Source organism: Manis pentadactyla, chromosome 14 (genome assembly GCF_030020395.1).
Source record: "Manis pentadactyla isolate mManPen7 chromosome 14, mManPen7.hap1, whole genome shotgun sequence".
NCBI lineage: Eukaryota > Metazoa > Chordata > Mammalia > Pholidota > Manidae > Manis > Manis pentadactyla.
The window spans coordinates 2,594,485-2,620,854 of record NC_080032.1 but is presented as its reverse complement, the minus strand read 5'-3'; the positions used below and the strand labels follow the sequence as shown (position 1 = coordinate 2,620,854).

At 44.8% G+C, this 26,370-nt stretch overlaps 1 protein-coding gene and 1 long non-coding RNA gene across 11 annotated transcripts in view; one reads left to right on the top strand and one right to left on the bottom strand.

Moving 5' to 3' along the window:
* The first annotated feature begins 620 nt into the window (after window positions 1-620).
* LOC118931021 (uncharacterized) lies at window positions 621-6,816 on the top strand. Its single transcript, XR_008993833.1, has 2 exons — window positions 621-2,796; window positions 4,921-6,816. It is a non-coding gene; the product is annotated as an uncharacterized LOC118931021 (long non-coding RNA).
* A 2,257-nt stretch (window positions 6,817-9,073) lies between these two features.
* LOC118918796 (zinc finger protein 337-like) overlaps window positions 9,074-26,370 on the bottom strand; it is a 124,973-nt gene continuing 107,676 nt past the window's right edge. For 5 of the 10 annotated variants that reach the window (XM_057492166.1, XM_057492167.1, XM_057492169.1 and 2 more), the window contains one exon: window positions 18,653-23,987. In XM_057492166.1, coding sequence (XP_057348149.1) covers window positions 22,033-23,987 — 1,955 coding nt within the window. In that variant the 3' untranslated portion in view covers window positions 18,653-22,032. Of the gene's footprint in view, window positions 11,734-18,652; window positions 23,988-24,181; window positions 25,824-26,370 lie in introns of those variants that run through there. The other 5 variants (XM_057492168.1, XM_057492172.1, XR_008993817.1 and 2 more) reach the window with 4 other exon arrangements.

Genomic DNA, 26,370 nt, shown 5'->3' with positions numbered 1-26,370 from the left:
GCCTCGGAAGAGTTTCAGATAAACGGGGCAGCCGGAGAGGACTAGGAGCTCATCGGCCGCGGTTCACAGGCCGGGAGTGACTCGGAATGTCCGGGTCCGTCTTCGTTGTAAAGATTGGGCGAGGCCTCCGCGGCCAGCGGCTGTCAGTCAAGGACTGCGGCCCCGCGCCGTGAGGTCGGGCAGGGAAGTGGGACCGTGGTCCTGCCCTTGTGTTAGGCAGGAAAATAGACATGAGCGGGGCGGAAGGAGAAAAAGCCCAGAAAGTCCACTAAAAAGACCCAAAGTTAATCAATCAAAGCTTAGAAAGCCTAGAGCAACTTGGCCTGGAATGTTTGAATATTCCCCAGATGAAGGAAGGCTCCTCAGCAAAGCCCATGTCTTTGTTGTGCTAATCATGCGGGCCCAGCTTACTTTTTCACCTTTACCAGTGTGCTGTTTTTTTCTCCTTACGGCCCTAAGTAAGTAGTTTGTAACCTAGGCAACTAATTTCGCATTGCAGGCCCAGCCATAAACAACATAGTGAAAGTCAGGAAGGATTCCATCTTAAAGATTGTATTTTAATACCCAGGAAGTTAAGTTTAAGATTCTTAACTTTCTCCTTAGCAAACAAAAAACTCAGCCCACCTGGGGGCTGGGCAGGCAGCCTGTTTGATCTGCTCCCAGACCAAGACGCCCGGTATCCCGGGGAGAAATCAGAGCGGGAAGTTCCTTGTGTTAAGTTAATTCTAAGTAGTCAAAGACCACTTAACAAGTCTGCATCCTCAGCCCTTAGTCACATTCCTAAAGAATCCTTAAAAGGGGGAGCCCCCGGCCTTTCGGCGAGTTCCTCTCTCTGGGGTCTCCCGCCCTTGCTAGGTGCGTACCCTTTTAACCTTTTCCAACCTTTCAGAGGGCGCTTCTCTCTCTGAGGTCACCCGCACTTTCCAAGTGTGTAACCTTTTAACTTTAAACTATCTTTTCAACCTTTCAGGGGCGCCTCTTCTCTAGCACAGCCCACAGTCCCCTTTCTCCAAATGTGCTCCTCTTGCCTTGAATAAACTTCTCACTTAAACGCACTGTCTCTGCGCCTTTCCAGTACTAAGTGTTTTATTACCTTGCTTCGTCATTCTAATCCTCCGAATTCTGGCTTTACCCTTCACTCTGTCCTATCTCAGGCAAGTAAGGAGGGGCTGCTGAGAGCTCCGACCTGGGCTTGCAAATTATCATCACCTGGGTGGCCGGGAACTGCAGTTTACAGTCATGCTCTTTAATAACCTGCCTGAAAGTCTCCCTTCTTTACCTATAGGAAGTTCGCAGAACATAATCTCACTCCACCCAGTGCTCTGCGGCTCCCCCTAAGCCTGGGGTGGTAGGGACTCAGTTCCCACGCTGTGCAGATCCAAGCAGATGCTGGATGCCAGGTGACCCTGGTTTAAGGAGTTAGCAGAGGTCATGCCCCATGCTGACTCATGAACTTCCTTTAGTATTCTATTCTTTCAGTCCCTAACACTCTTACTTTAATGAATTCCTTCCTCACTTTGTCCTCTGATTTCCCTGCACTGCGGAATCAAACTCTTCCTAACAGTATCATCAATATTCTCACCATATGGACCTCCAGCCTCTGACATCTGCCCCATGTTCTTCATGATCTGGAGGCAACGTCTTCTTGCCCAGGTACTGATGCCCTAGAACAGCCGCAGGGACAGGAACACCATCGGCGCTCAGAGACACGGGTTCCCTCACTAGACACTCGGGGGAGGTCTCCGGTGAGGCTTCTCTGGATGCTGCAGCTGCACGGCCTCTACCCCAGTTGCCGGATGGGTGTTCTGGGAGCTCCGGGAGCATCTGCTGCACAGCCGTGCTGCAACTCACATATAGGGCCCCACATTCCCTTCTCTGCAAACAGCCCATGCCACTCTTTCCCCTTCCAGGCACCTTCTAAAACTACCATTTCAGTACTTCTACAAAGTATGCTGCCAAACAAACAAAAAGAAAAGGTTACAATCCTGGGCTGCTGCAAAGTCTCCCCTGAGCCAGATGGGAACTGAGTGTCCTAAAAACACTGAGGAGAGAACCATTCCCAGGTCAGACACACTGGGATTCATGATCTAATGGGCCCACAGCAGCCCCAACGCAGGAGTTCCTGGGCTGCAGGAGACCCAGGGCATCAGGCCACTGCAGGTTCTATGAAACCTGCCTAGGCCTGGTGGTCCCTGAGCATCCAGTGTGAAAATCAACCCCATCTTTCCTCATCCAGGAACAGGACCCAGTAAAGGAAGCAAATCTGGCAGGAAGAGTTGGGAGTGAGCAAACCGGAGATCGCCACACACGTGTCCCTCAGTGACACATGACCTCAGAATGTCAGCTGCTTAGTGGGAACTGGCCACTGTAAGGTTGGAGGCACTGGAGGGAGGGGTGAGCACGTCAGACACTGATGACGTGCCAAAGTCCCCGGCTGCTGCCCCCTCCCAACCTGAAAAATGTGCCTTAGGCTAGCCAATCCTCCCGCTGCTGTAAATCTAAGCTCTGCCTCCCCCTACCTTCTTTAAAAACTCACTGCCTGCCCTGCTGCGTGTGACTTCCCTGGCCTGTCATAGCCAGACCACGGAGCATCACCCAGGATTGTGCTCAAATAAACTGCCTGGCCCTTTGTTGCCTCTCATCACCTGCTTATTTCGGCTAGAATTTATCTTACATTTCGGGCCAAAAACCGGGAAGGAGTGTGAGCACGGGGCCCCGAACGGCCATCACGGCCCCACCCCCTCCTTCCCTGACCAGGGACCTCAGCCTGCTCTCCTCTGCGTGGACTATTTTCCGGTGAGTCCCTCAGTTTCCCCTGGTCTGTTTCCCTTCCTAACTCTGTTTCACCTGGTCCGTCCAAAATCGTAGCTATGTCCAGGTTTGGGCATCCGGCCCATCCGCTGTGGGCATCTGGGATACCCGCCCCTGGCCCTGCAGTGTGGGAGACGTCCCTCCCCCAGGCTCCCAGGACGTCTCCCCTGACTTGGCGCACTTGGGACGCTGGGCGCTCCTCTCAGCGGGATTAGTTAGGAAGTGGCACAGACATGGGGAACCAGCCCTCGAAAGCGGAGGCTCAGACCCCGTTGTGGTGTCTCATTTCTAATCTGGCTGCTCTATGTTTGTCCCGGGAAGTTCGCAAACGGAAGCTAGTCTTCCTTTGCTCTGAGGCCGGGCCTCAGTATCCCTTGGACAACCAATCTCGCTGGCCCCTGAGGAAACTTTCGATTTTGGCCTCCTCACCGACTTGACTAATTATTGCCACTGGAGCAGAGAGTGGGGTGAAATCCCATATGTGCAGGTTTTTGGACTTTGTGCTCCTGCCCAGACCTTTATGTTAAGTGTTCAACGACTCAGATTCTCCTGGCCCGATCTCCAGTTAAGGATTGTCAGCCTCTTACTCCACCCAGTCCTCCTTACTTTCAGATCCGCCGAAGGACCTTGGTCTCCTGCCTCCCTCAGCTCGCTACCCCCACCCCCTCCATCACCATCTTTAAGTTCTTTGTCCTCCCCGTGTGGCTGCCATCTTCAAGTCCTGCATTCCCAACCATGCCGTCTTCCTGCTCCTCTCCTCTTCCGGTGGCTGTACCACCCCCTCCCCTCTCCTTCCGCCTTCACCACCCTTTTCCCTGACGCCCTCCGGCTCCGGAAGCCATGGACAAGATTCCTCCCAGCACAGACCTGCCTCCTTTCTCTCCCGACCCTACACCCCTCCCCACACCCGCCGTTTTGTAAGAGGTCTGGCGTGGTTGTTGGGAGTGGGTGAGCCGGGCATAGCAAGTGAACACCTTAGTGACTGTGTATTGCAGTGTGTGTGCCTGCCTGCAGCCTGAAAATTTTTGTGGTGACCTAGAATCTTAAAGTTATTCTAAGTTAAGTAGACATATTTTGTGCTTAGAGATTATGGTGTAAAGCACATGGTGTCAGGAATTATAAAGTGTGTTCATGAATTTGTTAATCTAAAGAATGCTAGTGCAATGGTTTACAATAGCCCATTTCTCAGTGTTCACTGAAAAGTTCCTAATGGTTTTGGGGTCTAATTAAAGCTATTTAAAGAAGAAAACATCTCTACTTGCTAAAAAGATGTGTGTTTTAATAAGAGAAAGTATAAAGAATAGAAATTCGTTTTGTTGAGGGTAAAAGAAGGTAATTGTTCTAAAGTACAGCTATTTATTTAAAGAGGGAGAACAGTGAATGTAAAAGGAAAGTTGTAGAAAGCTTGTGGAAGAATTTAATATGGTTATGCGACATAAAATTACAGCAAATGAATCTCAGTATCAAGTACACAGCAAAATTAAAATTTTGTTTTCAGTTAAAAAGACAGTTTTCTTAACTGTTAGTCTGCTCTCAATGTTGAAAGATTGCAAAGAGTTCTCTAATTGTTTTATCAAAACAGTTTCTCATGCTTAAAATCTCAATGAGTTGTCTGAATATTTAAAATAATAAGATCTTAATATGAAAAAACTAAAAGCTAAGCTTTGCTAATAACTGTGTAACCTTCTGTATTTGCCTTTAAAATCTTTTATTGTCATTCTAGTTAAATAGATAAGTATTGTTTCATAGTAACTTATGATTCTATTTAGACAAATGCCTTAAAAAAAAACTTTAGCAGCTTCCTGAAATCAAATTCAAAAAGGTGATTTTACCTCTAGTTAACTCTGATATTTTCCAGAGGGCCCCTGGAACATGTCGGAGGAATCTTTTCTCATTAGAGAAAGTATTTGGCCAATTTGGCTTATTTATCTGAGATAAAATTATCTGCTAAATTACCTAGAAAGCACTGTCAAAGGGAATAATGCTAAACTTTGTTACTGAATGTTTTGTGTTAGAGAAATATCTGAATTTCCTTATGTCAACTGTCTTACAGTAAGCTCTCATCAGATCTTTAATCATTGTCATTTGTAAGTCTTTTGTCATTTATAGTCACCGTTTTATTACTCCTAAACTAGCAAAGAACTAGATTTCACCAGAACAAGTATTAGTTACATAAGAAGTAAGTAAAAGCAGAAGAGGGACCCCAAATTCCACTCCGTGACCTGGTAACCATGACCTTTAAAGTCTTTAATACCCATGATGAAGAACATGAGAGGAGGACAGTGTCTCAAACCCAACCCTTCACGGTGGCCCTGTGGCTGGCAGGACAGGGGTCTCATCACACCAAAGACTGGTCTGGAGCTTGTGAGCCTCCAGGATGCTGCTTCCGGTGTGGCCAAGAAGACCACTGGGCAGAGATGCCCCAGCCTGACCAAAAAGCTGACTAAACCCTGCCCAGTTGGCAGTAAGAGAAGTCATTGGAAAGTAGAGTGCCCGGTTGGGGAAGGTCATCCCCCCACGACAGAGTCTCGTGGGAAGCTGTCCCCCCTGAGGGACTCCCCTCCAGACCTGCTGGGCCTACACGAAAAATGAAGATGCCTAGACTCAAACACCCCTATCACCCTTGCCAAGCCCAGGGCCACGCTGTGAGTAGCGGGTAAGTCCATCTCCTTTTTGGTGGACACGGAGGCTGCCTACTCTGTTTTACCTTCCTTTCATGGGCGTTTACATCCTTCCCAGGTCTCGGTCGTGGGTGTCACGGGAACCCCCTCTAAGCCTCTATAGACAAGTCCGGTAGCCTACACATTTGAGAGCCATCTTCTTACCCACTCATTTCTAGTCATCCTGTCCTGTCCTTTCCCTTTGTTAGGGAGAGATCTCCTCTCCAAGCTTGGTGCCTCTATCTCCCTGCCTCTTAGTCATCCCCAACCGAGCTCACTCATCATCTTAGCCAATATAAGTTGTAGCCCTGAGCCCTCCACCAACACTCCTGTACAGTTGACCAGTGATAACCCGATAGTCTGAGACACCTCTACTCCTGTAGTGTTGAGCCATCATGCTCCAGTCCTCATCTGCCTCAAAGACCCATCCTCCTCTCCTTCTAGACCCCAATTTCCTATTTTCCAAGCCCATCTCAAGGGCATCCTACCTATCATTAACCATCTTCTTTCTCAAAGGCTTCTGGTACCAACTAATTCTCCCTGTAAAACTCCAGTTCTTCCAGTCAAGAAGCCATTGGGGGCCTACCAGCTTGTTCAAGACCTGCAGATAATCAGTGAAGCTGCAGTCCCTCCTCACCTGGTCGTCCCTAACCCTTATACTCTCTTATCTCAAGTCCCCCAAACACCTCTCCTACCTACATTACTTCTCACTCCTAAGAAAGATACCCCCTTGTTCCGCCCAATGCTCGTCTTTCCATTCTTTCGTCCAGGCTGCCTGCTATGAACAAACCTCAGTCTGTCTCTCGTCCAGACTACAGTACTAGATGGGGCAAAGCCTGAGTGATCATGCTAGACATATCTGTCCTGAGAGATGAAGACAACATATCTGCTAGAACCTCTGGCCACCGATAGAGAGGTCAGATAGTAGAAGTGCACAAAACCATGTGGGTACATCAGTACTCACCCCTTCCCTCCAAGCCTCCTCTGGCCTCCCACCAGCCTCAACCCCACCCACACCACCCCTCCTCAGCCAGAAGTAGCCAGATAGAGTCAGCACCCTTTATAACCAAAAGGCTGGAATGTGAAGTTGGAGGCACCAGTGGGAGGGGTGAGTACATTGGACATTGATGACGTGCCGAAGTCCCCAGCTGCTGCCCCCTCCCAACCTGAAAAATGTGCCTCAGGCTAGCCAATCCTCTTGCTGCTGCAAATCTAAGCTCTGCCTCCCCCTACCTTCTTTAAAAAACTCACTGTCTGCCCTGCTGAGTGTGACTTCCCCGGCCTGTGACTTGCCATACCGGGGAACATCGCCCGGGATTGTGCTCAAATAAACTGCCTGGCCCTTTGTTGCCTCTCATCGCCTGCTTCTTTCAGTCAGAATTTATCTTACACCCACCTTAATGAATCTAATACTAAAATCTTTTTAAAAAGCTCTTCTCTCTTAAACCACAGAATTTCAGGGTAGCTTTAGTTCCCTTCTCCATTATCTTAACAGACCTGGGAAACCATTTTCACTCGACAAACAAGGAAAATAAGGTACAGACATTTGGAACCCACACACCCTTCAGGAAATAGGCAGTGCTGCAGTATCTGTTTCACAGCGAGAGGGGTGAGGGTCTTATACCATCCCATCCCCCTGGGCACATGGGGTCCTTCCCTGTGCTCTTCCTCTGAGGACATTCTGGAGCCATCATGGGCTAACAATCAGGTTTGTACCCCAGAGGCAGGAAACACAGAGGAAGGGCAGTTTGGGGTATGGAGGTGTGGAGGTGTGGACAGAAACCCAGTATGGAAATTTTGCTTTGAAATACCTGTGAAGTGCAGAACTGCACATCAGCAAAGGCAGCTGGGTGTCTGGCCTGAAGTATGAAGTGAGCATGGGGTTCTGGAAAAATGGTACGCATGAAGCTCCTAAGACTGTCTTCCTTTCCCCACCTCATCACACAACAAAGCCAGAGAAAATAGCATATTTCATCAAATGCAAGTTGCCACTTCCCCAAGACAAATGACTGAAAAACAAAACAGCTCAAAAACTAACACGATATTAGGAGAGCACTGATTTTAACATGCACCAAAAATTCAGACATGTTACAAGATGGAAAAAAAGATGTATCTCAGAAGAGATGAAGTACGGAAGCATTTTCATTGGTAGGAGAAATTTAGACTACAGTGAACACAGGGTAGACATTTGTTTCTGTATCTTTTGATTCTGATGTAATCTCAAATTTATAGAAAAGTTCATTAGAAAACTGAAGAAACAAAACAGCAGCAGACTCACAGACTCCAAGAAACTACTAGCAGTTACCAAAGGGGAGGGGTGGGAGAGGGCAGGCAGGGAGGGAGGGAGGGCATTGCGGGGTATCATAATTGGTGCACATGATGTGGGGGTGATCATGGGGAAGACAGTGCAGCACAGAGAAGACAAGTAGTGACACTGTGGCATCTTACTACGTTGATGGACAGTGACTGTAATGGGGCATGGAGGGGGGGGGCCTTGGTAATATGGGTGAATGTTGTAACCACAGTGTTTTTCATTTGAAACCTTCATAAGAGTGTATATCAATAATACCTTAATAAAAAAAAGTTGCATTAAAACAGGACAAAGAATTCTCAAATAGTCGTTTCCCAGCTAACCTCACCAGCTGTTTTTACCCGGCATCAGGAAAATTTTATCATCTTCTCTCCCCCTCTCACTCCTTCTTCCCCCATTTAAGACTGTTTCAGACTTTGTGCCATGTTGTCCTCAGGACTTCAATATGTATTTCCTAACCCCAAGGGCATGGGCACGGACAATGATTAAATGTGGGAAATGAAGGCACACTACTATTGTCTCATCTACCACTGGCTTCCAATTTTGTCCACCATCCCAATAATGCCATTTCTAGCCATCTTCCCAGACCCAGTCCTGCCTCAAGCATTGTGTATATACAGTAGTCGGGTCCCTGGGTCCTGTCTCAGCTGCACACAGCCTCATGTTTCTTTGTGTTCTGATATTGAATATTTTGAAGGGCATAGAGGCCAGCTGTCTAAAATGCCACACAAATGGACACTACCTGAGGTGGGCACACAGGAGATGCAGGTGATGGTGGGAATACCCCTGGGCATGGTGTGTCTTTCTCAGGACCCTTTATCAGTGTTAGGCAGGAAAATAGATATGAGAGGGGTGGAAACAGAACAAGGTCAGTAAAGACCCCTAGGAAGGATTCAGTTAACCAGTTAAAACTAGAAAGCCAGAAAAGACTCAGAGTTGAGGTTAATCAGTTATAGCTCAAAAGTCAAGAGCAACTTGGACTTGAATGTTTGAATATTCCCCAGATAAAGAGAACTTAGATCATTGTAAGATTTACTCTAGGTTGCTAAAAGGTCCACCTATAAGTACCGTAATAAAGAGAGGGAGATCCCACCTTAAAGCCAAAATTGCATTTTGAAAAAAAAACCCAGGAAGTTTAAAAAGAAAGATTCTTAACATACTCTTTAGCAAACAAGTAACTCTGCCCACCTTGGAGGAAGGGCAGACAGTGTAAACTGGTATGCTCCCAAACCAGGAAGCTGCTATCTGTTGGGTCCATACAATCGACCTCCAAATAACCAGGAGACACGTGGATGCAAAAGCAAGAGCGTTTATTGGGTAGCCAGCATGCTGGGGTCTCGCACTCGCAGGTGAAGACCCCAAAGTACAAGTTCATTCTTCTTTTATACACAGGAATGGGATTGTGTGCAGAGCGGGCCATGCGCAGAGCGGGCCGTGTCCAGAGTGGACATAGATATGACCTGACATTTACTGCAATTGATCTCAACTTGTTTTGGATTGGTTCCTTCTAGGTGGAGGGATACTCTTGACTGCTGGGTGGGCGAGTTGTCTATATTCTATTGGCTGGGAGCATCTGGCCAGCTTTTGTAACTGTGTTGGTTAAATTTTTGTAACTCTTGTAACTTCCTCTTGATGTGACCTGTCTCTTACAAAATGAAGTCACTTTATAAAATGGAGTAGCTTATGTCAAGACTCTTCAGTCAGGACTCCTCATTCCCTCCTTGAGTTTTGTTCTATTTCAAATCTTTGAAGTAACGGAATAGGGTCTTCCTTATTCGAGGGCCTGTACTGAGATCTAAGGATCATGAGCTGGATGGTGGAGATCCGTTTCTGTACAAATTTTAGGAGGGCATTGATAAGGCAGGGGCCACATGTAAGAGCCAGTATCAGAAATAAGAGGGGGCCTGCTACTGCTGATAATAAAGTTGTTAGCCAAGGGGACAGACTGAAAAGGCTTTCATACCAGTTTTGGGTGGCTGCTCTATTCCTCTGCCGGTTTTGAATTCTAGTTTTTAGTTCAGTCAAAGAATTTTGAATAACACCTGAGTGGTTGGTATAGAAGCAACACTGTTCTCCTAAGGCCACACATAGTCCTCCTTGTTGCAAGAGCAATAAGTCAAGTCCTCTTCTATTTTGTAGTACAACCTCTGCTAGGGAGGACAAAGACTCTTCTAGCCGGGCTAGAGTAAGTTCTACTGTTTGGAAATCGTGGTCGATAGCATCACTGAGGGCTTTGTAATTTTTATCTTGGAGGACTAGAGATGCTATGCCTGTACCAGCACCGGCCAGCCCAGCCCCCAAAATGGCAGAGGCTACTATGGTGGAATAATTTCTCGTTTTTGCCTGCTTAGACTATTTTGACTTAGAGAATAAATAGCTATCAATTATTTAATCTTCACCATGCACTACTATCCGGGGAATGAGTTGCACGAGAATGCAGACATCATCATGAGTTCTAAGGGTGTCAGCATGGATACAAGCAGTTATTCCCATTTTACAGGCCCACCAAGTGTTGGGAGGGGCTACTAGGTATGATTGGATCTTGGAAGTAACATTAAGGGTCTGGCTACAAGTGAGGGTAAGGAAGCTGTTGGTTGGTGGTAACACAAAGTCCTTGCCCTGTGAGGGCCTGTTGGGTAACTCTAGGAGCCTGCTCAAAACTCCCTTGGGACTACTGGCATTTGGAGGAGTCAGTCTCAGTAGAGAAATTGGCTACTAGAGCAATGCCATCATAGAAAGGGGGTCTGGAGTCTAGGCAAAGCCAGCAGGATAGGGTTACTTCTGGTTTGGAGATATTTAATACCTGATAAGTGGCCTCTACTAGGCAGAAGGGGCTGGGTCCGTTTAGGGACCGAGAGGGGGTTAAGTGGTGTAGCTTTGAATTGACCTTGGATCTGTCCTAGGCGAAGGATAGGTAGGTCTCGAGGTAGATTTCTGAGGTTTCTCGGGGAGTGGAGGAGGAGGCTGAGGTTCCTCCGGGAGTGGGGGAGGAGGCGGCACTGGGTTCGGTCCCCAAGTGACTGGTAGTTTATCCAAGAGTGGGGCCTCCCAGAGCATAATCATAAAAAGACCTCCGGGGTCTGCTCCCTTTGCATAAAAGCAAAGGCCCCTGATTTCCATTCTTCCCATTTAGTTTTTCCTATGGAGGTGAAGTGAACGCAGATTGGGTTACAGTCTGGGTTACTCCAGCAGGTAGGTCCCTCAGACTGGCTAACTTGTATCCAATCACCTTGTACAGAGGGTCTCCAATCTATCTTACCCATAGACTCACAGCCCCAGACAGCGCAGAAGAAGGGTTCTGGGCCCCCACATTTAGCCTGCTGAGACTGACTTCGGCTATGTCCGGGACAGACATAGAAACTGTGTTGACGTGTCAGGTCTCAGTACCCTGGGGTCCTACACCCTATCCCTTGGGTTGGGTGTGGGTACTTGAGGTCCCCTCTTAAGCCCCAGTTTGTCCCAAACAACTTACAAACATTGAAGTACAGATGGAGGAACCATGACTTAGGGTGTCCTTCTTGTTCTGTAGAGTTGATGTCTCCAGTCTTGGACTTGACGATGATCCACTCAAGTTTCCTTGGAAGTGGGGGCTCCCAGCCACCATTAGTTCCAGGGCTAAAGCCTGGGGAACCAGAAGCGGCCACATGTCAGGTAATTTTTACTCTCAGAGGGTCAATCAGATGGGCTCGAATTGTCCATGTAGACTCTTGATCTCTAGGAGCGGCCTTGACCTGAGTGTGATGGATCCATGCTGCTATCCCGTCAACTTTGATTGCCGTGGGAGTTGCTAGGATGACTGTGTGAGGTCCTTTCCAATGTGGTTCTAAGGTTTCTTTTTGATGCCTTTTGATCAGTACCAAGTTTCCAGGTTGGAAATTGTGGGGCTCCGGGGGAGGCTTGTAGTACACCACCTGTAAGTTCTGATGTAGGCTTCTTGGACCTGAAACAAAGCTTGTAGGGAGGAAATAAAGTTTTTTATCATTTTGCTCAGTTAACAGATCAGCTCGCAAATTGGGAAGGATCGGGGGAGGCCTACCAAACAGGATTTCAAACGGGGTCATGCCCAATCTATAGGGAGTGTTCCTGACCCTGAACAGAACGAAGGGGAGGAGAGTCACCCAGTCACCGCCAGTTTCTAGGGTTAATTTGGTTAAAATCTCCTTAATGGTCCTATTTATCCTTTCTACTTGACCTGAGCTTTGGGGATGATATGCACAGTGTAGCTTCCAATTAGTCCCCAATATATGGCTCAGCCCTTGTGTTACCTGAGAGATGAAAGCTGGTCCGTTGTCTGACCCAATAATAGTGGGAAGGCCATACCTTGGAATAATGTCTTCCAGGAATTTCTTGGCAACTACTACAGCAGTTTCTCTTTTGGTTGGAAAGGTTTCTACCCATCTGGAAAAGGTGTCTACAAATACTAGCAAATACTTGTAACCATATTTTCCTGGTTTGACCTCGGTAAAGTCTACTTCCCAATAGGCTCCAGGTCTTGTATCTCTTTCTTGGACCCCCTTTTCGGTTGTTCCTCCCTTCGCGTTGACCAACTGGCAAACTTTACACTGAGAAACTACCTGATTGACTAATAACTGGAGGCCATGGACCCGGAGATGGGAGCTCCAGAGCAGTTCTGTCTTTTTACACTCTCCCAGGTGTGTGGCCTGATGAATGTGTGAGACTAGTTGGGCAGCTAGGAGGGAGGGTAGAATGTAGTCCCCTCTTGGGTCTCGATACCACTGTCCATCTTTATGAGCATAATGTGGTCCCCGCTTCTGGATCTCAGACAGGTCTTTCTGAGTATACTCTGGTACTTCCGGTAAGGTGGGAGTAATAGCAGTTGGGGGGGTTTGGCTTCTACCAGGGCCTTGGGTGCCTCTGCTAGGGCAGCTTCCTTGGCTGCCAAGTCTGCTTTATTATTTCCTTGGGCCACTTACCCTTCACTTTTTTGGTGCCTGGGACAATATATGATAGCAATCGCCTGGGGAAGCCAAATGGCCTGTAGCAAATCTAGGATCTCTTGCTTGTTTTTGATAGTTCTTCCCTCAGCTGTTAATAGTCCTCTTTGTTTGTAAATGGCCCTGTGTACTGTGGGCCGTGGCAAAGGCATACCTGCTGTCAGTATATATGTTTAGCCCACTTACCTTTTGCCAATTAGAGAGCCTTGGTGAGGGCTATCTGTTCTGCTTTCTGAGCTGATGTTCCTGAGGGTAGGGGGGATGCCCATATGACTTCCATCTCTGTAGTCACTGCTGCTTCTGTATATCTTACCCCATCTTTGATGAAGCTGCTTCCGTCCGTGAACCAGGTAGTATCGGGATCCAACAAGGGAACATCTCCCAGATCGGGGCGTGTTCCCTGTAGGTGGCTGAGGATCTCCTTGCGCTTGTGCGAAGGGGAATCTAGATTTGGATCCGGTAACAGGGTGGCTGGATTCAATGCTTTGCTAGCAGTAAAGCGGATACGAGGCGGATTAAGGAGCAGAGTTTGATAGTGGGTGACACGCGAATTTGACAGCCATCAGTCAGGAGGGCATTTTAAGACTCCCTCGATGGCGTGGGGTGTTGTGACCATAAGAGCCTGACCCAGCATCAACTTGTCTGCATCTTTAACAAGAAGTGCAGTGGTGGCTATAATGTAGAGACATGGTGGCCAACTGCTGGCCCTAACCCTAACCCTTGGAAGTTGCAAGGCTTCAATAACCTTCAGTCCAAAATATTTACATCATGCAGGTTCTGCCAGTCTACATGTTGTCTGGTTGGGAGACAGATTCCAGGGGCTTCCTATTTTGTCATCTTTCCAGAATGTTACAATCAGTTTTTCTTTTTGTCCCCAGCAAATTAGTTCTTTCTTTTTATTAAAGTATCATTGATATACAATCTTTTGATGGTTTCAAATACACAAAATAGTGGCTAAACATTCACCCATATTGTTAAGTCCTCATGCCCTCCACTGCATCAGCGTCCCTCACATGGTAAAATGTTACAGGGTCATTAGCTGTATTCTCCCTGCTGTACTACCAACCCCATGACCAACCTACATAATCGTTTTCTTTAACACAAAGCTTAAATTTAAAATTAAATCAGAAGAGATTAATTTCCTATCATATATTTTCTTCACATCTATGTAATTAAGGGTGTCATTTAATTCATTTAAAAAGAAAAATGAATAAAAATATTGACAAGGAAAATGCAAAGTGAATTGAAAAATGAGATTAACATATTTGTATGCATTGTGAACATTTTCAACCTTCTTACACTAAAATTAAAATTTCTTATTTGCTGCATTGCCTTTGTCAGGATACCACTAAACCTGTAAAATATTGCTGAATGTTAATTCATTCCTGCATGTTGTAATACTAATTTTATTTTTGCTTTAAGCAAATAATTATTTCAATGTATGTTTTAAAATCTTCAGATAGATTTCTTGTAATGGTTTAATTCTGCTTTCTGCATTCTGTCATTAGATTTCCATTTTTTAAGTGCAAGTGTACTTGCCATCAAGTACCTGATGAGGACTTTTGAATTTTCATACTCATTTCAAAGAAAAGGGTATTATCCAAAGGCATGTGGGTGTGTAAACAAGATAATGCTTGGATTAAAACAAAAACAAAAAGGGGTATTACAACATAGAGGAATGAATTGAAATTGAGAAAATGACAAATTTAGTTGTATTTTGACAAACACAGAAAGGAAAATAATTAAATTTAATTTCAAAATAAGCTTTAAAACAAAGCAGATTCAAAGAAACTTTACTGAGAAAATAAACATAAAGACATAAGCTTGCAGAGAGGACAAACTCAATTAATGATCCAGAAAACAAAAGTTGTTTTCTGATTAAAATTTTTAATGATAATCCCAACTTGATACCTGCAATAAATCCTGTCTGGCCATGTTATTTACATATATTTATATACTGTTGGACATTAGATACTAAAAGGAGTTTCATAGTTCTTATGAACTATGTTCATAAGATGTATTGGTCTGTGGTTTTCTTTTTAATGTCTTTCTCTTCTTTGGGTAGTAACACTGTCCTCAGAGAAGGGTTTAAGAAGTGTTCCCTGTGCTTCTATTTTCTAGAAGACACTGTAGAAAATTGGCATAATTTCTTCTTTAAATATTTTATATAATTCACCAGTGAAACCACTTGAGCCTGGTGCCTTCTCTTTTGAGAGGTTATTAATTATTGATTCAATTTCTTTACTAGATATGATCCTACTAATGGGACCCATTTCATTTTGTATGAGCCTCCATAGACTGTGGCTTTCAATCATTTGGTGCATTTCATTTAATTTATCAGATCTGTGGCCACAGTTGTATAGAATATTCTTTTATCATTTTTATGCTCATGGGATCAATAGTGATGGCTCATCTTTTAACTTTTGATATTAGTAACTTCTGTCTTCTTTTTAATTAGTATAATGTTTCATCAATTTCCTTGATCTTTTCAATGCAACAGCTTTTGGTTTCCTTGATTTCCTCCACTGGTTTCCCATTTTCAGTTTCATTGATCTCTGTTCCACTGTTGTTTCTTGTTCTACTTGCTTTAGGTTTACACTGCTCTTCATTTTTAGTTTTATATGATAGATGGTTGGATTATTGAGTTTACTTCTTTCCCTCTCAATATGTGCATTCACTGGTATAAATGTTCCTTTAAGCAATGCTTTCACTGCATTGCATAAATTTCAACAAATTGTGTTTTCATTCATGTAGTTCAAAATACTTAAAAAATATTTTTCCCTGGGACTTCTCTTCAACCCATGGGTCATACAGAAGTACATTGTTAAATTTCCAAGTATTTTGGTATATTGATGTATGTTTCTGGTATTGAGTGCTAGTTTCATTTGACTGAACACACAGTGAACCTTTAATGATGCGGGCATTAGCTTCCGGCGGCCACCATAACTCATTACCACAGACTGGGGGGCTTGAACACCAGTGGAGTTCCACACAGCTGTGGAGTCCAGAATTCCAGGACTAAGGTGTCAGCAGGGCTGTCATCTTCTGAGGTCCCTTTGGTTTGTGGGTGGCTGTTCTGCTGCCTTCACATGATCTCTCTGTGCCTATGTCATACTTTCTCATGTTTCCATATCTTGGCTACTGTAAACAGTGGTACAACAAACATATGGATGCATATGTCTTTTTGAATCTGAGAAATTGTATTTTTGGATAAATTCCTAGGAGTGGAATTCCTTGGTGAAATGGTATTTCTACTTTTAGTTTTTTGAGGGACCTCCATATTGCTTTCTACAATGGTTGAATGAGTTTACATCCCCAACAGCAGTGTGGGAGGGTTCCCCTTTCTCTGCATCCTTGCCAGCATTTGTTGTTCTTAGTCTATTGGATGTTGGCCATCCTAACTGGTGTGAGGTGGTATCTCATTGTGGTTTTAATTTGCATTTCCCTGATAATTAGTGGTGTGGAGCATCTTTTCATTTGCCTGTTGGCCATCTGAATTTCTTTGGAGAACTGTCTGTTCATATCCTCCACCCATTTTTAAATAGGGTTATTTGCTTTATGGGAGTTGAAGCATGGGAGGTTTTTTTTTATGTATTTTGGATGTTACCCCCTTGTCAGGTATGTCATTTACAAATATATTCTCCCTTATGTAGGATACCTTTTTGTCCTGGTGTCACTTGCTATACAGCTTTTCAGCTTGATGTATTCCTATGTGTTCATTTTTGCTTTTGATTCCCTTGCCTGAAGAAATGCATTCAGAAAAAAGTTGCTCATATTTATATTCAAGAGAGTTTTGCCTATTTTCTCTGAACAATTTTATGGTTTCATGACTTACATTCAGGTCTTTGATCCATTTTGTTTGCATTCTGTATGGTGTTAGACAATAATACAGTTTCATTCTCTCACATGTAGCTGCCCAGTTTTGCCAACACAGTTGTTGAACAGGCTATTTCCCCATTGTATGTCCATGGCTCCTTTATCATATATTAATTGGCCATTTATGTGTGGATTTATATCTGGGCTTTCTATTCTGTTCCATTGATCTATGGGTCTGTTCTTGTGCCAGTACCAATTTCTCAATTAATGTGGCTTTGTAGTAGAGCTTGAAGTTGGGGAGTGCAATCCCCCCAGCTTTATTCTTTCTTCTGAAGATTGCTTTGGCTATTCGGGGTCTTTTATGGTTCCATATGAGTTTTTTTTTTAACAATTTGCTCTAGTTTGTTGATGAATGCTGTTGGTATTTTGATAGGGATTGCACTGAATCTATAGATTGCTTTACGCAGGATGGCCTGTTTGAAAATATTAATTCTTCCTTTCCATGAGCATCAAATGTATTTCCATGTATTGGTATCTTCTTTAATTTCTCTCAATAGTGTCTTGTAGTTTTCAGGGTATAGGTCTTTAACTTCCTTAGTTAGGTTTATTCCTAGGTATTTTATTCTTCTTAACGCAATTGTGAATGGAATTGTTTTCCTGATTTCTTCTTCTGCTAGTTCATTGTTAGTGTATAGGAATGCCACAGATTTCTGTGTATTTATTTCTATACTGCAACTTTGCTGAATTCAGATATCTGCAAACAGTGAAAGATTAACTGCTTCCTTACCAATCCGGATGACTTTTATTTCTCTGTGTTGTCTGTCATGGCTATTACCTCCAGAACTATGTTGAATAAAAGTGGGGAGAGTGGGCATCCTTGTCTTGTTCCCAATCTTAAAGGAAAAGCTTTCAGCTTTTCTATGACACATGTGATATTGGCTGAGGGTTTGTCATATATGGCCTTTATTATATTAAGATATATGCCCTCTATACAAATTTTGTTGAGAGTTTTTACCATTAATGTATGTTGAATTTTGTCAAATGCTTTTTCAGCATCTATGGAGATGATCATGTGGTTTTTGTCCTTCTTTTTGTTGATTTGGTGTATGATGTAGATGGATTTTCTAATGTCGGACCATCCTTGCATCCCTGGAATAAATCCTACTTGATCATGATGGATGATCTTTCTGATGTATTTTTGACTCTGGCTTGCTAATATTTTGTTGAGTATTTTTGCATGTATGTTCATCAGGGATATTGGTCTGTAATTTTCTTTGTGGCGTCTTTGCCTGCTTTTGGTATTACAGTAATGCTGGCTTCATATAATTAGTTTGGAAGTGTTCCCTCCTGTTCCACTTTTTGGAAAACTTTGAGGAGGATGGGTATTATGCCTTCACTAAATGTTTGATAAAATTCAGTAGTGAAGTGATCTGGTCCAGAAATTTTGTTCTTAGGTAGTCTTTTTGATTACCAATTTAATTTCATTATGGGTAATTGGTCTGTTTAGATTTTCTGTTCCTTCCTGGGTCAGACTTGGAAGGTTATATTTTTCTAGAAAGTTGTCCATTTCTTCAAGGCCATCCAGTCAGCATATAATTTTTCATAGTATACTTTAATAATTTTTTGTATTTCTGTGGTGTCCATTCTAATTTTTCCTTTTCCATTTCTGATTCTGCTTATGTGTGTAGGCTCTTTTTTTCTTAATAAGCCAGGCTAGGGGTTTACCTATTTTGTTTATTTTCTCAAAGAACCTGCTCCTGCTTTCATTGATTCTACTGTTTTATTCTTGATTTTATTTATTTCTGCTCTAATCTTTATTATATCCCTCCTTCTAGAGACTTTGGACCTTTGTTCTTCTTTTTCCAGTTTCATTAATTGTGAGTCATATAGGATTGTTCTTTCCTGAAGTAGGCCTGTATTGCAATATACTTCCATCTTAGCATGGTCTTTGCTGCATCCCACAGATTTTCCATTGTTGAACTACTGTTGTCATTTTTCTCCATATGTTACTCGATCTTTTTTTATTTGGTCATTGATCCATTGATTCTTTAGAAACATGTTAAGCATCTATGTTTTTGTGGGCTTTTTCATTTTCTTTGTGTGATTTATTTCTAGTATCATACCTTTGTGGTCTGAGAAGCTGGTTTATACAATTTCAATCTTTTGGAATTTACTGAGGCTCTTTTTGTGGCCTAGTATATGATCTATTCTTGAAAATGTTCCATGTGCACTTTAGAAGAATGTGTATCCTGCTGCTTTGGGGTGGAGTGTTCTGTAGATATGTTAGGTCCATCTGTTCTAATGTGTTGTTCAGTGCCTCTATCTCATTTTCTCTCTGGTTGATCTGTTCTTTGGAGTGAGTGGTGTGTTGAAGTCTCCTAAAAAGAAATGCTTTGCATTCTATTTCTCCCCTTTAAGTCTGTACTGGTTTCACATGTGTAGGTGCTCCTGTGTTGGTGGCATAAATATTTATTATGGTTATATCCTGTTGTGGGACTGACCCCCTTTGAAATTATTCAATAGAGTCTCTTGGATATTATTTACTGCAACTATACCAGGCATTTTTGATGTGGTGGTCAGGTTTGTGGAAGAATGTGTTTTTAAATCTTATGAGTAATTTCCTTTAAGTGTGCCCATGTCCCTGTGTTAACCTGTGAATTTTTATTACCATTTAGGAGTCATGGTTTATTTTCTTTAGGTTTTAGAAATAAGAAACCTGGTGGCTTGCACTTAAAACAAAGGAAGTTCATGTTGAAATGAGCTCTTTCCAATATTTTCAGGTATACTTGGGATCAGAAAATTTTTTGTGTGACCACCCTCCTCCTTATGAGATAGGAGAGCTAGAGGAAGGAGCTAGCTAATTACCCTTCCTCCATGTCAGAGAAGTATAATCTAAGGTAGGTCTCAATGACAGGACCTTGTTAGGTGGATTAGTACATCTGTGGCATTTTTCAGACTGGTTACTTCTCCCCAGTGGATATTTCAAAAATGGTCCCTTTTTCTTTCCCCTGCTGGAAGCATAAGGTTTTTCTCAGATCTTCACTTAGAATGTGTGAACATACTGAAGGTAAATCTCATGAAGTTGTGGTGTTTACCTGCAAAATGGCCACGAGGCATTGTCTTGTGTCTAAACTGTTTGTTTTTCCCAGCTGGGAGGCTGGATGGCAGGGGCTAAGTTTGCAAGGCCTGGTGCAGGCAGGTCAGGCCACGTCAGCCTTTGTCTGTCCTTTCTTAGAACATTTTCTAGAGGGCTTACAGTCATTAATATATATCACACAATTCAGCTCTTTCTGAAATACACAGAGACTCATTCCTTTTAAGTGTAATCATGAAGGACAGGGCAGTTTCCTGGTTTTTGTGAGGATAGAATCCTAACTACACTAAGCAGCTGGTCTGAACACATTCCACTGACCAGCTCTTAGAATATTTTCTCTTTTCCAACTCTACCAAGACCCTGTACTCTCTCATTCCCTCCTTGTCCCTTTAAAATGCCCATTACCCCTAAAAACCAATGAGGTCTACACATCAAGATATATGAATTGGCTCACACAATTATGAAGCCCAAGAAGTCCCAGAACACCCCATCTGGAAGCCGGGTCTGAAGGCCTAAGTAGGGGAGCTGATGGTGGAAATCCCGAGAACAGGAGGTCAAAGTGAAGCTCTCTGGTGGAGACCTGAGCACCAAGGGCTCAGATGTCTGAGGGCAGAAGGTGGATGTTCCAACTCCAGAAGAGAGAATTCATCCATCTTCACCTTTTTGTTCATTTAGCTCACCAACTCCCTGAATCATGTCACCCACAAGGCTGAGGACAATCTCCAGTCTACTGAGCCAAATACTCATCTCAGGGACACTCTCCCAGAAACTCCAAAATAATCTTACCAGGTGTCTGGGCATCTTAGTGCAGGAAACACACAAAGTTAACCCCCACAGCCACTGACTGTTACACATGAACAGACTTTTGTGTCCCAATATCCTTCTGCAGTGTTTATGGAGGTCAGAAGGGAGCAGTACCCCCCGTTAAGTCCTCATGTCCTATACATTCAAGTGCCCATGCCATCACACCTGCCACAGCTTTGCCTCGACCGGGGCATTACCCAGGGAACGCCTTGGGAAACAGAAGCCGAGTGCCTACCTGTGCCCACATGCCAACCTGCTCTTCTGCCAGCCAGGCAGGGAGCCATTCCCCAAATCCCTATTTTACTACCCGTGTTGTCAGACAGTTCTGGGTACCACTTGTGGGACAGCTCTGCAAAGGAGAGACTGAGATGAAACAATAAAACAAGGCTTTTATCTGGAGACAAAATGTGTGTGAGAACGTGGGGAGGAGGTAAAGCCCACTGAGAGGGGATGCAACAGGAGTGTTTGGTGGAAGAGCCCTGGGCTACTGGGTAGCCTCAGGGAGGACATGTCAGCAACAGGCCTGCCCTTACCCCCAGGCTTTTGTCACTGGTTCAAAGCAGCCCATGGGAAACTTGGTCAGGCACAAGACCAGGTCTGGAGGAGAGAGTCCACATTTCCCCAGGACCCCGGGTAATTCCCTCCCCTCTCCTGGTGTCTGATTCTCAAACCTAGGCCTCTTGTCTCAGAATCTGCTATAAATATTCAGGACCACAGAGACTTACCTTTCCTCGTGGATGGGGAACATCTCCAAGTTCAATCTTGGTAGCCCTGCGGATACCCTCAGCCTGCATGGCGCAACTGTGAGTGAGGTCACGGGCTCAGCTGTAGCTTTGTTAAGCAGCAGTTACTGGATCGAAAGGGCAGACCAGAGGCACACCCTGAGGTGCAGATGCTCAACCATCAGTTCACTGCATCTTGATCCTTCCCCTAAGGAAGCCCCTTAAGAGAGAAATTGCAGTAACTGCTACTTATGTATGTGTAGTTACAGGGCTCCTACTGTTTCTCTGGAATTTGGATGGGGAGGGGGTATGTGGTGACCAGCTTTCTTCTGCATCTGTTGGCTTCTAACCAAAGCTTTGTCCACACTGTCCACATAACTGCTTCTCTGCTGATTGAAACCTTTGATATCCACAGGTGCGATTATGGCTCATCTTTCTCACCCTGCAGCACCCACAGGCTCTTTTCTCCATGTGTGCATTGGGGCCAGGGGAGGGATGACTATCAAGTAAGGCCTCGTGCATGTTCCTCACACAACTGCTTCTCTCCTAAGTGTGTCTTTGCCTACTGCGGTATGACTTGTCGGTACTCTGGTGCCTGCTCTCCCGGAAAGCTGTGGGATTCTCTCCTACACTCAGTACAGACATAGATTCTAACTAGTTGTTTCCACTTGTGGGATATTGGGATGATTTTTGCATTAAGCATTAGATACACTCCATGTACACAACAGGCTTCTCCCTGGAGTGTACCTTCTGAAGTCTCTGATTTGATTTAAAGCTAAAACTGCCCACAATAGTCAGAAGGCTTCTTCCTAGGCTGTTTCTACTGGTCGGACATCAGGCCTGATTTTTGGATAAAGCCTTACCCACACTCCTTTATACAAAAGGCTTCTCCTCTTGAGTGTGTTTTCTGATGTCTCTGGAGATTTGATTTCCATCGAAAACGTTGCCCACAATACCTACACACAAAAGGCCTCTCCCCTGAGTGTTCCCACTGGTGGGAAATGAGGGATGACTTGTGGAGAAAGCCTTGTCCACACTCCTTGCACACAAAAGGCTTCTCTCCTGAGTGTGTCTTCAGATGTCTCTGGAGATTTGACTTCAAGCTAAAATTTCGCTCACAATATGTGCACACAAAAGGCTTCTCCCCTGAGTGTGTCTTCTGATGTCTCTGGAGATTTGACTTACACCGAAAACCTCGTCCACAATACCTACACACAAAAGGCTCCTCCCCTGAGTGTTCCCACTGGTGGGAGATCAGGGATGACTTGTGGAGAAAGCCTTGCCCACACTCCATGCACACAAAAGGTTTCTCCCCTGTGTGTGTCCTTAGGTGGGACATGAGGTTTGATTTCTGGATAAAGCCTCGCCCACACTCCTTGCACACAAATGGCTTCTCTCCTGAGTGTGTTCTCAGGTGGGAGATAAGGGATGACTTCTGGATAAAGCCTCGCCCACACTCCTTGCACACAAAAGGTTTCTCCCCTGAGTGTGTCTTCTGATGGCTCAGGAGATTTGACTTCAAGCTAAAACTTCGCCCACAATACCTGCATACAAAAGGCTTTTCCCCTAAGTGTTTCCACTCATGGGTTATCAGGGATGATTTTTGTGTAAAGCCTTTCCCACAGTTCTTGCACAGGAAAGGCTTCTTCCCTGAGTGTTTCCACTGGTGGGCGATAAGGGATGATTTTTGGATAAAGCCTTGCCCACACTCCTTGCACACAAAAGGCTTCTCTCCTGAGTGTGTCTTCAGATGTCTCTGGAGATTAGACTTCAAGCTAAAATTTCGCCCACAATATCTGCAAACAAAAGGCTTCGCCCCTGAGTGTGTCTTCTGATGGCTTAGGAGACTGGACTTCCACCTAAAACTTTGTCCACAATACCTGCACACAAAGGGCTTCTCCACTGAGTGTGTCCTCAGGTGGGATATCAGGCATGATTTTTGGGTAAAGCCTCGCCCACACTCCTTGCACACAAAAGGCTTCTCTCCTGAGTGTTTCCGCTGGTGGGATATCAGGCATGATTTTTGGGTAAAGCCTTGTCCACACTCCATGCACACAAAAGGCTTCTGGCCTGAGTGTTTCCACTGGTGGGAGATCAGATATGATTTTCGTGTAAAGCCTTTCCCACACTCCTTACACACAAAAGGCTTTTTGCTAGAGTGTGACCTCCTATATGTTATGAGCTTTGACTTATTAAAGTCTGGCCCACCCTCCCTGCACATATAAGGAGTCTCCTCTGGGTGTGTTTTGTGGTGCAAGAATAGTGCTGACTTATCAATAAAGTCCTGTCCACACTCCCTGCATGTTAAAAGATTCTGTCCATAATGTGCTTTTCTGTGTTCAAGTAGCTTTGTCTTCTGGCTAAAGCCTTGCCCACACTCTGCACATCGGAACGCTTCCCATACTGAATTTTTTTCTCTTCCTTTCAACACTTCACCTGTTTCTTTAGGATTTCCCCTCTGGGCTTGGCTGCTCTCAATTTCCACCACTGTGTTCCTCTGCCCCAGACTTATTGCCTGGGTGGGCTGTGGGTTGGAAGATGCTCCTGAGGTCTGACACCTCCTCAAGAAGGGTTGGGAGTTTTCTTCTCTCTCTTGACCTTCTGCTGTATCACCCTGGTCACTCTGATGGGAAAGTTCTTCCTGCTCTTGTTCCTCGTGCTCCAGGCCAGAACTCCTTTGCTGTGGGTAATTTGTTGCACAAACACCTGGAGACACGTGAGCAGAATGGTTGTGAATCATGTGCCTGATGAGGATATGCTGATTGCAGGCCAGGGGGAAGCAGGGAGAGAGATGCATTTCTGGCTTTGCTTCTGCTGGAGAGAAAAAGTGCCCCATCAGGATGGTCACAGGTGAAGCAACCTGGGACACCACACAACACAAATGCCACCACCTCCCACGAGGGTTCCCCTCCCAGGCCCTGCTCTTCCATCTAGTTGGAAGCTTCTATCTTCTCTTGGAGAGAGGAATGTACACACTAGCAAAGGATTTCCTCCAGAGTTTCCTTTCTAAATTACAGCTACTGCATCATCAAAATTATAAATCCTACTGAGCCTTAGAAGGGAAACCTTGCTCTATGTGACAACATGGATGGACCCTGAGGACATCATGCTGAGTCACGTAAGTTAGACAAATCCTGCACAACAGTGTCTGCATGTGGGATCTGAGAAACAGAAACAGAAGCAGAAGCAGATGGACAGGCAAGGAATCATGGATACCACACGTAGGGGAGGAACTGGGGGGCAGGCAATATAAGGTGAGGGGATGAAGCTCTGCAACCTTCCAGATATAACATAACAGTCATGGGATGTAGTGTACAGCACAGGGAAGACAATGTCATAAATTTGTGAGATGATGGATAGCAACTAGTCATCACTGGGATCATTTTCTAATAGATAAAAATAACATATCACTATGAACTGAAATCAATCACACCAGAAAATAGGATATTGTATGTCAATGACACTTCAATAAAAAAATATGCATCAGATGTCACCTTTGGCGTACATACTCCAGTGGCTTCTGATCACATGGACTACATCTTAGAATGGATTGCAGGGCCCTGTACCCCACTTCCCACTCACACCTCAGTTGCTGCCACTTTCCGAGTCCCTTGCTCCAGCCGACACTGACTGACATTTGTTGTGTCCTTTGAACAAAGCTCCCTCCTGACTGGGCAAAAGGAACAGCAAATACACCCGCACAAATGTGCTTGGCTTAATAGTTTTGTTAGTCTCAGTTCTGCTCAAATGCCACCTAATTAGAGACCTTGGCTGTCCATCCTGTGTGACCACGTCCCCCACTCCCAGCCCACTGTCCCAACAGCACACCTCCAGTGCTTTTCCAGGAGTAGTGTATTCACAGCACTTCTTGCCTGATATCACAAAGGTGGTGAGGGGTGCTGTCATTGCTCTGCCATGTGCCACCACTGCATGTAAGTGAGGGGAAGGAGGGATTGGATGGGCTCCAGTGCTATATTCTCATTCTGAAAATGGAGGTTGGCATGGAATAAAAAGCCAAACAATGAATGAGTATTTTATGAATAACCACATACTTATTCCATGAACTTTTAAAGGTGAACAGTTAAGAGAATTCACAAGAGCTTTCCTTGCTGAGAAACCTGGGAAATATTTGAGAAGACTTGTCTTTTATTCTGTAAACTGCTCACCATTAAGTGCCAATGTAAATGGTGTACATGAAATTTTGAAAAATGTATATATACACAAAATGAATATAAAAAACCATCTGTAGAAAGGAAATATTTACATCAGCTAGTTTGACTACATGAAAAAAACCCAGTCATATTCAGAAAGGAAAATCTGTAGTGAAAGGAGAAGCTCCACGTTGACCGAAAGCACTCCTGGTGCTTCTGGCCGTCAATGTGCTGACTCTCCGAGGAAGCACCTGGGCCCTGCCAAACATGTGACTGAGCACTCGCTTGTCATCCAGAGGGATTCCCAGTGCTCTCACTGGCTTCTGACCATTCAGAGGATGCAGCTCTGGCTGTGTCTGCCAAGCCCCAGAAGGAAGGGGCTACCCGCCAGCAGCCTCAGTTCACACCACCCGGGAGACCCCGGCTTCTTCAAGCCCCTGCCAGGACCCTCCTCTGTTCATTACAGGCCTGCCATGGACTTGCTTTTGTCTTAAGAATTCTGTGGACAAAATATGAACACTGGAGTCACACTTCAATACTTACACTCTGAGAAGCTGGTGGCAGAAAGAAACCCTCTCCTTAAAATTCACTGACAGATAAATCAATGAGCAACTGCTTTTGGGTGGGGAAGGAGCTGTTATGGCCAGGAAAGTACAGAGCAAGGAATGAGAAAGATGTCCGCAGTCTGAATGAGCTCCCTCCATGCAGACCACAGGGCAGTGTTGGGAGATGTGCTGGTGAAGAACAATGTGCTGGTGTTGGGAGAGAAGGCCCGGTAGGATTCCACTCACATCAAGGGCCAGAACTGGCCAAGTGCTGCCCACTGGGCAGAACCACAGCAGCGGTGGCCTTATGGGGAGGGGGGAAACGACTGGGAAGGGGCCTGAGGGGATGTACTGGGGAACCGCAGAGCTCAGCTCACACAGGTGCACGCACGAGAGAACACACTGCCTGTCACTGCAGGTCTGCACACGTGGTATTTGGACTCGACCTACAAAGACCCACACGGAAACTTCTCAATACTGGTTAGCTGGACTCCCATGCAG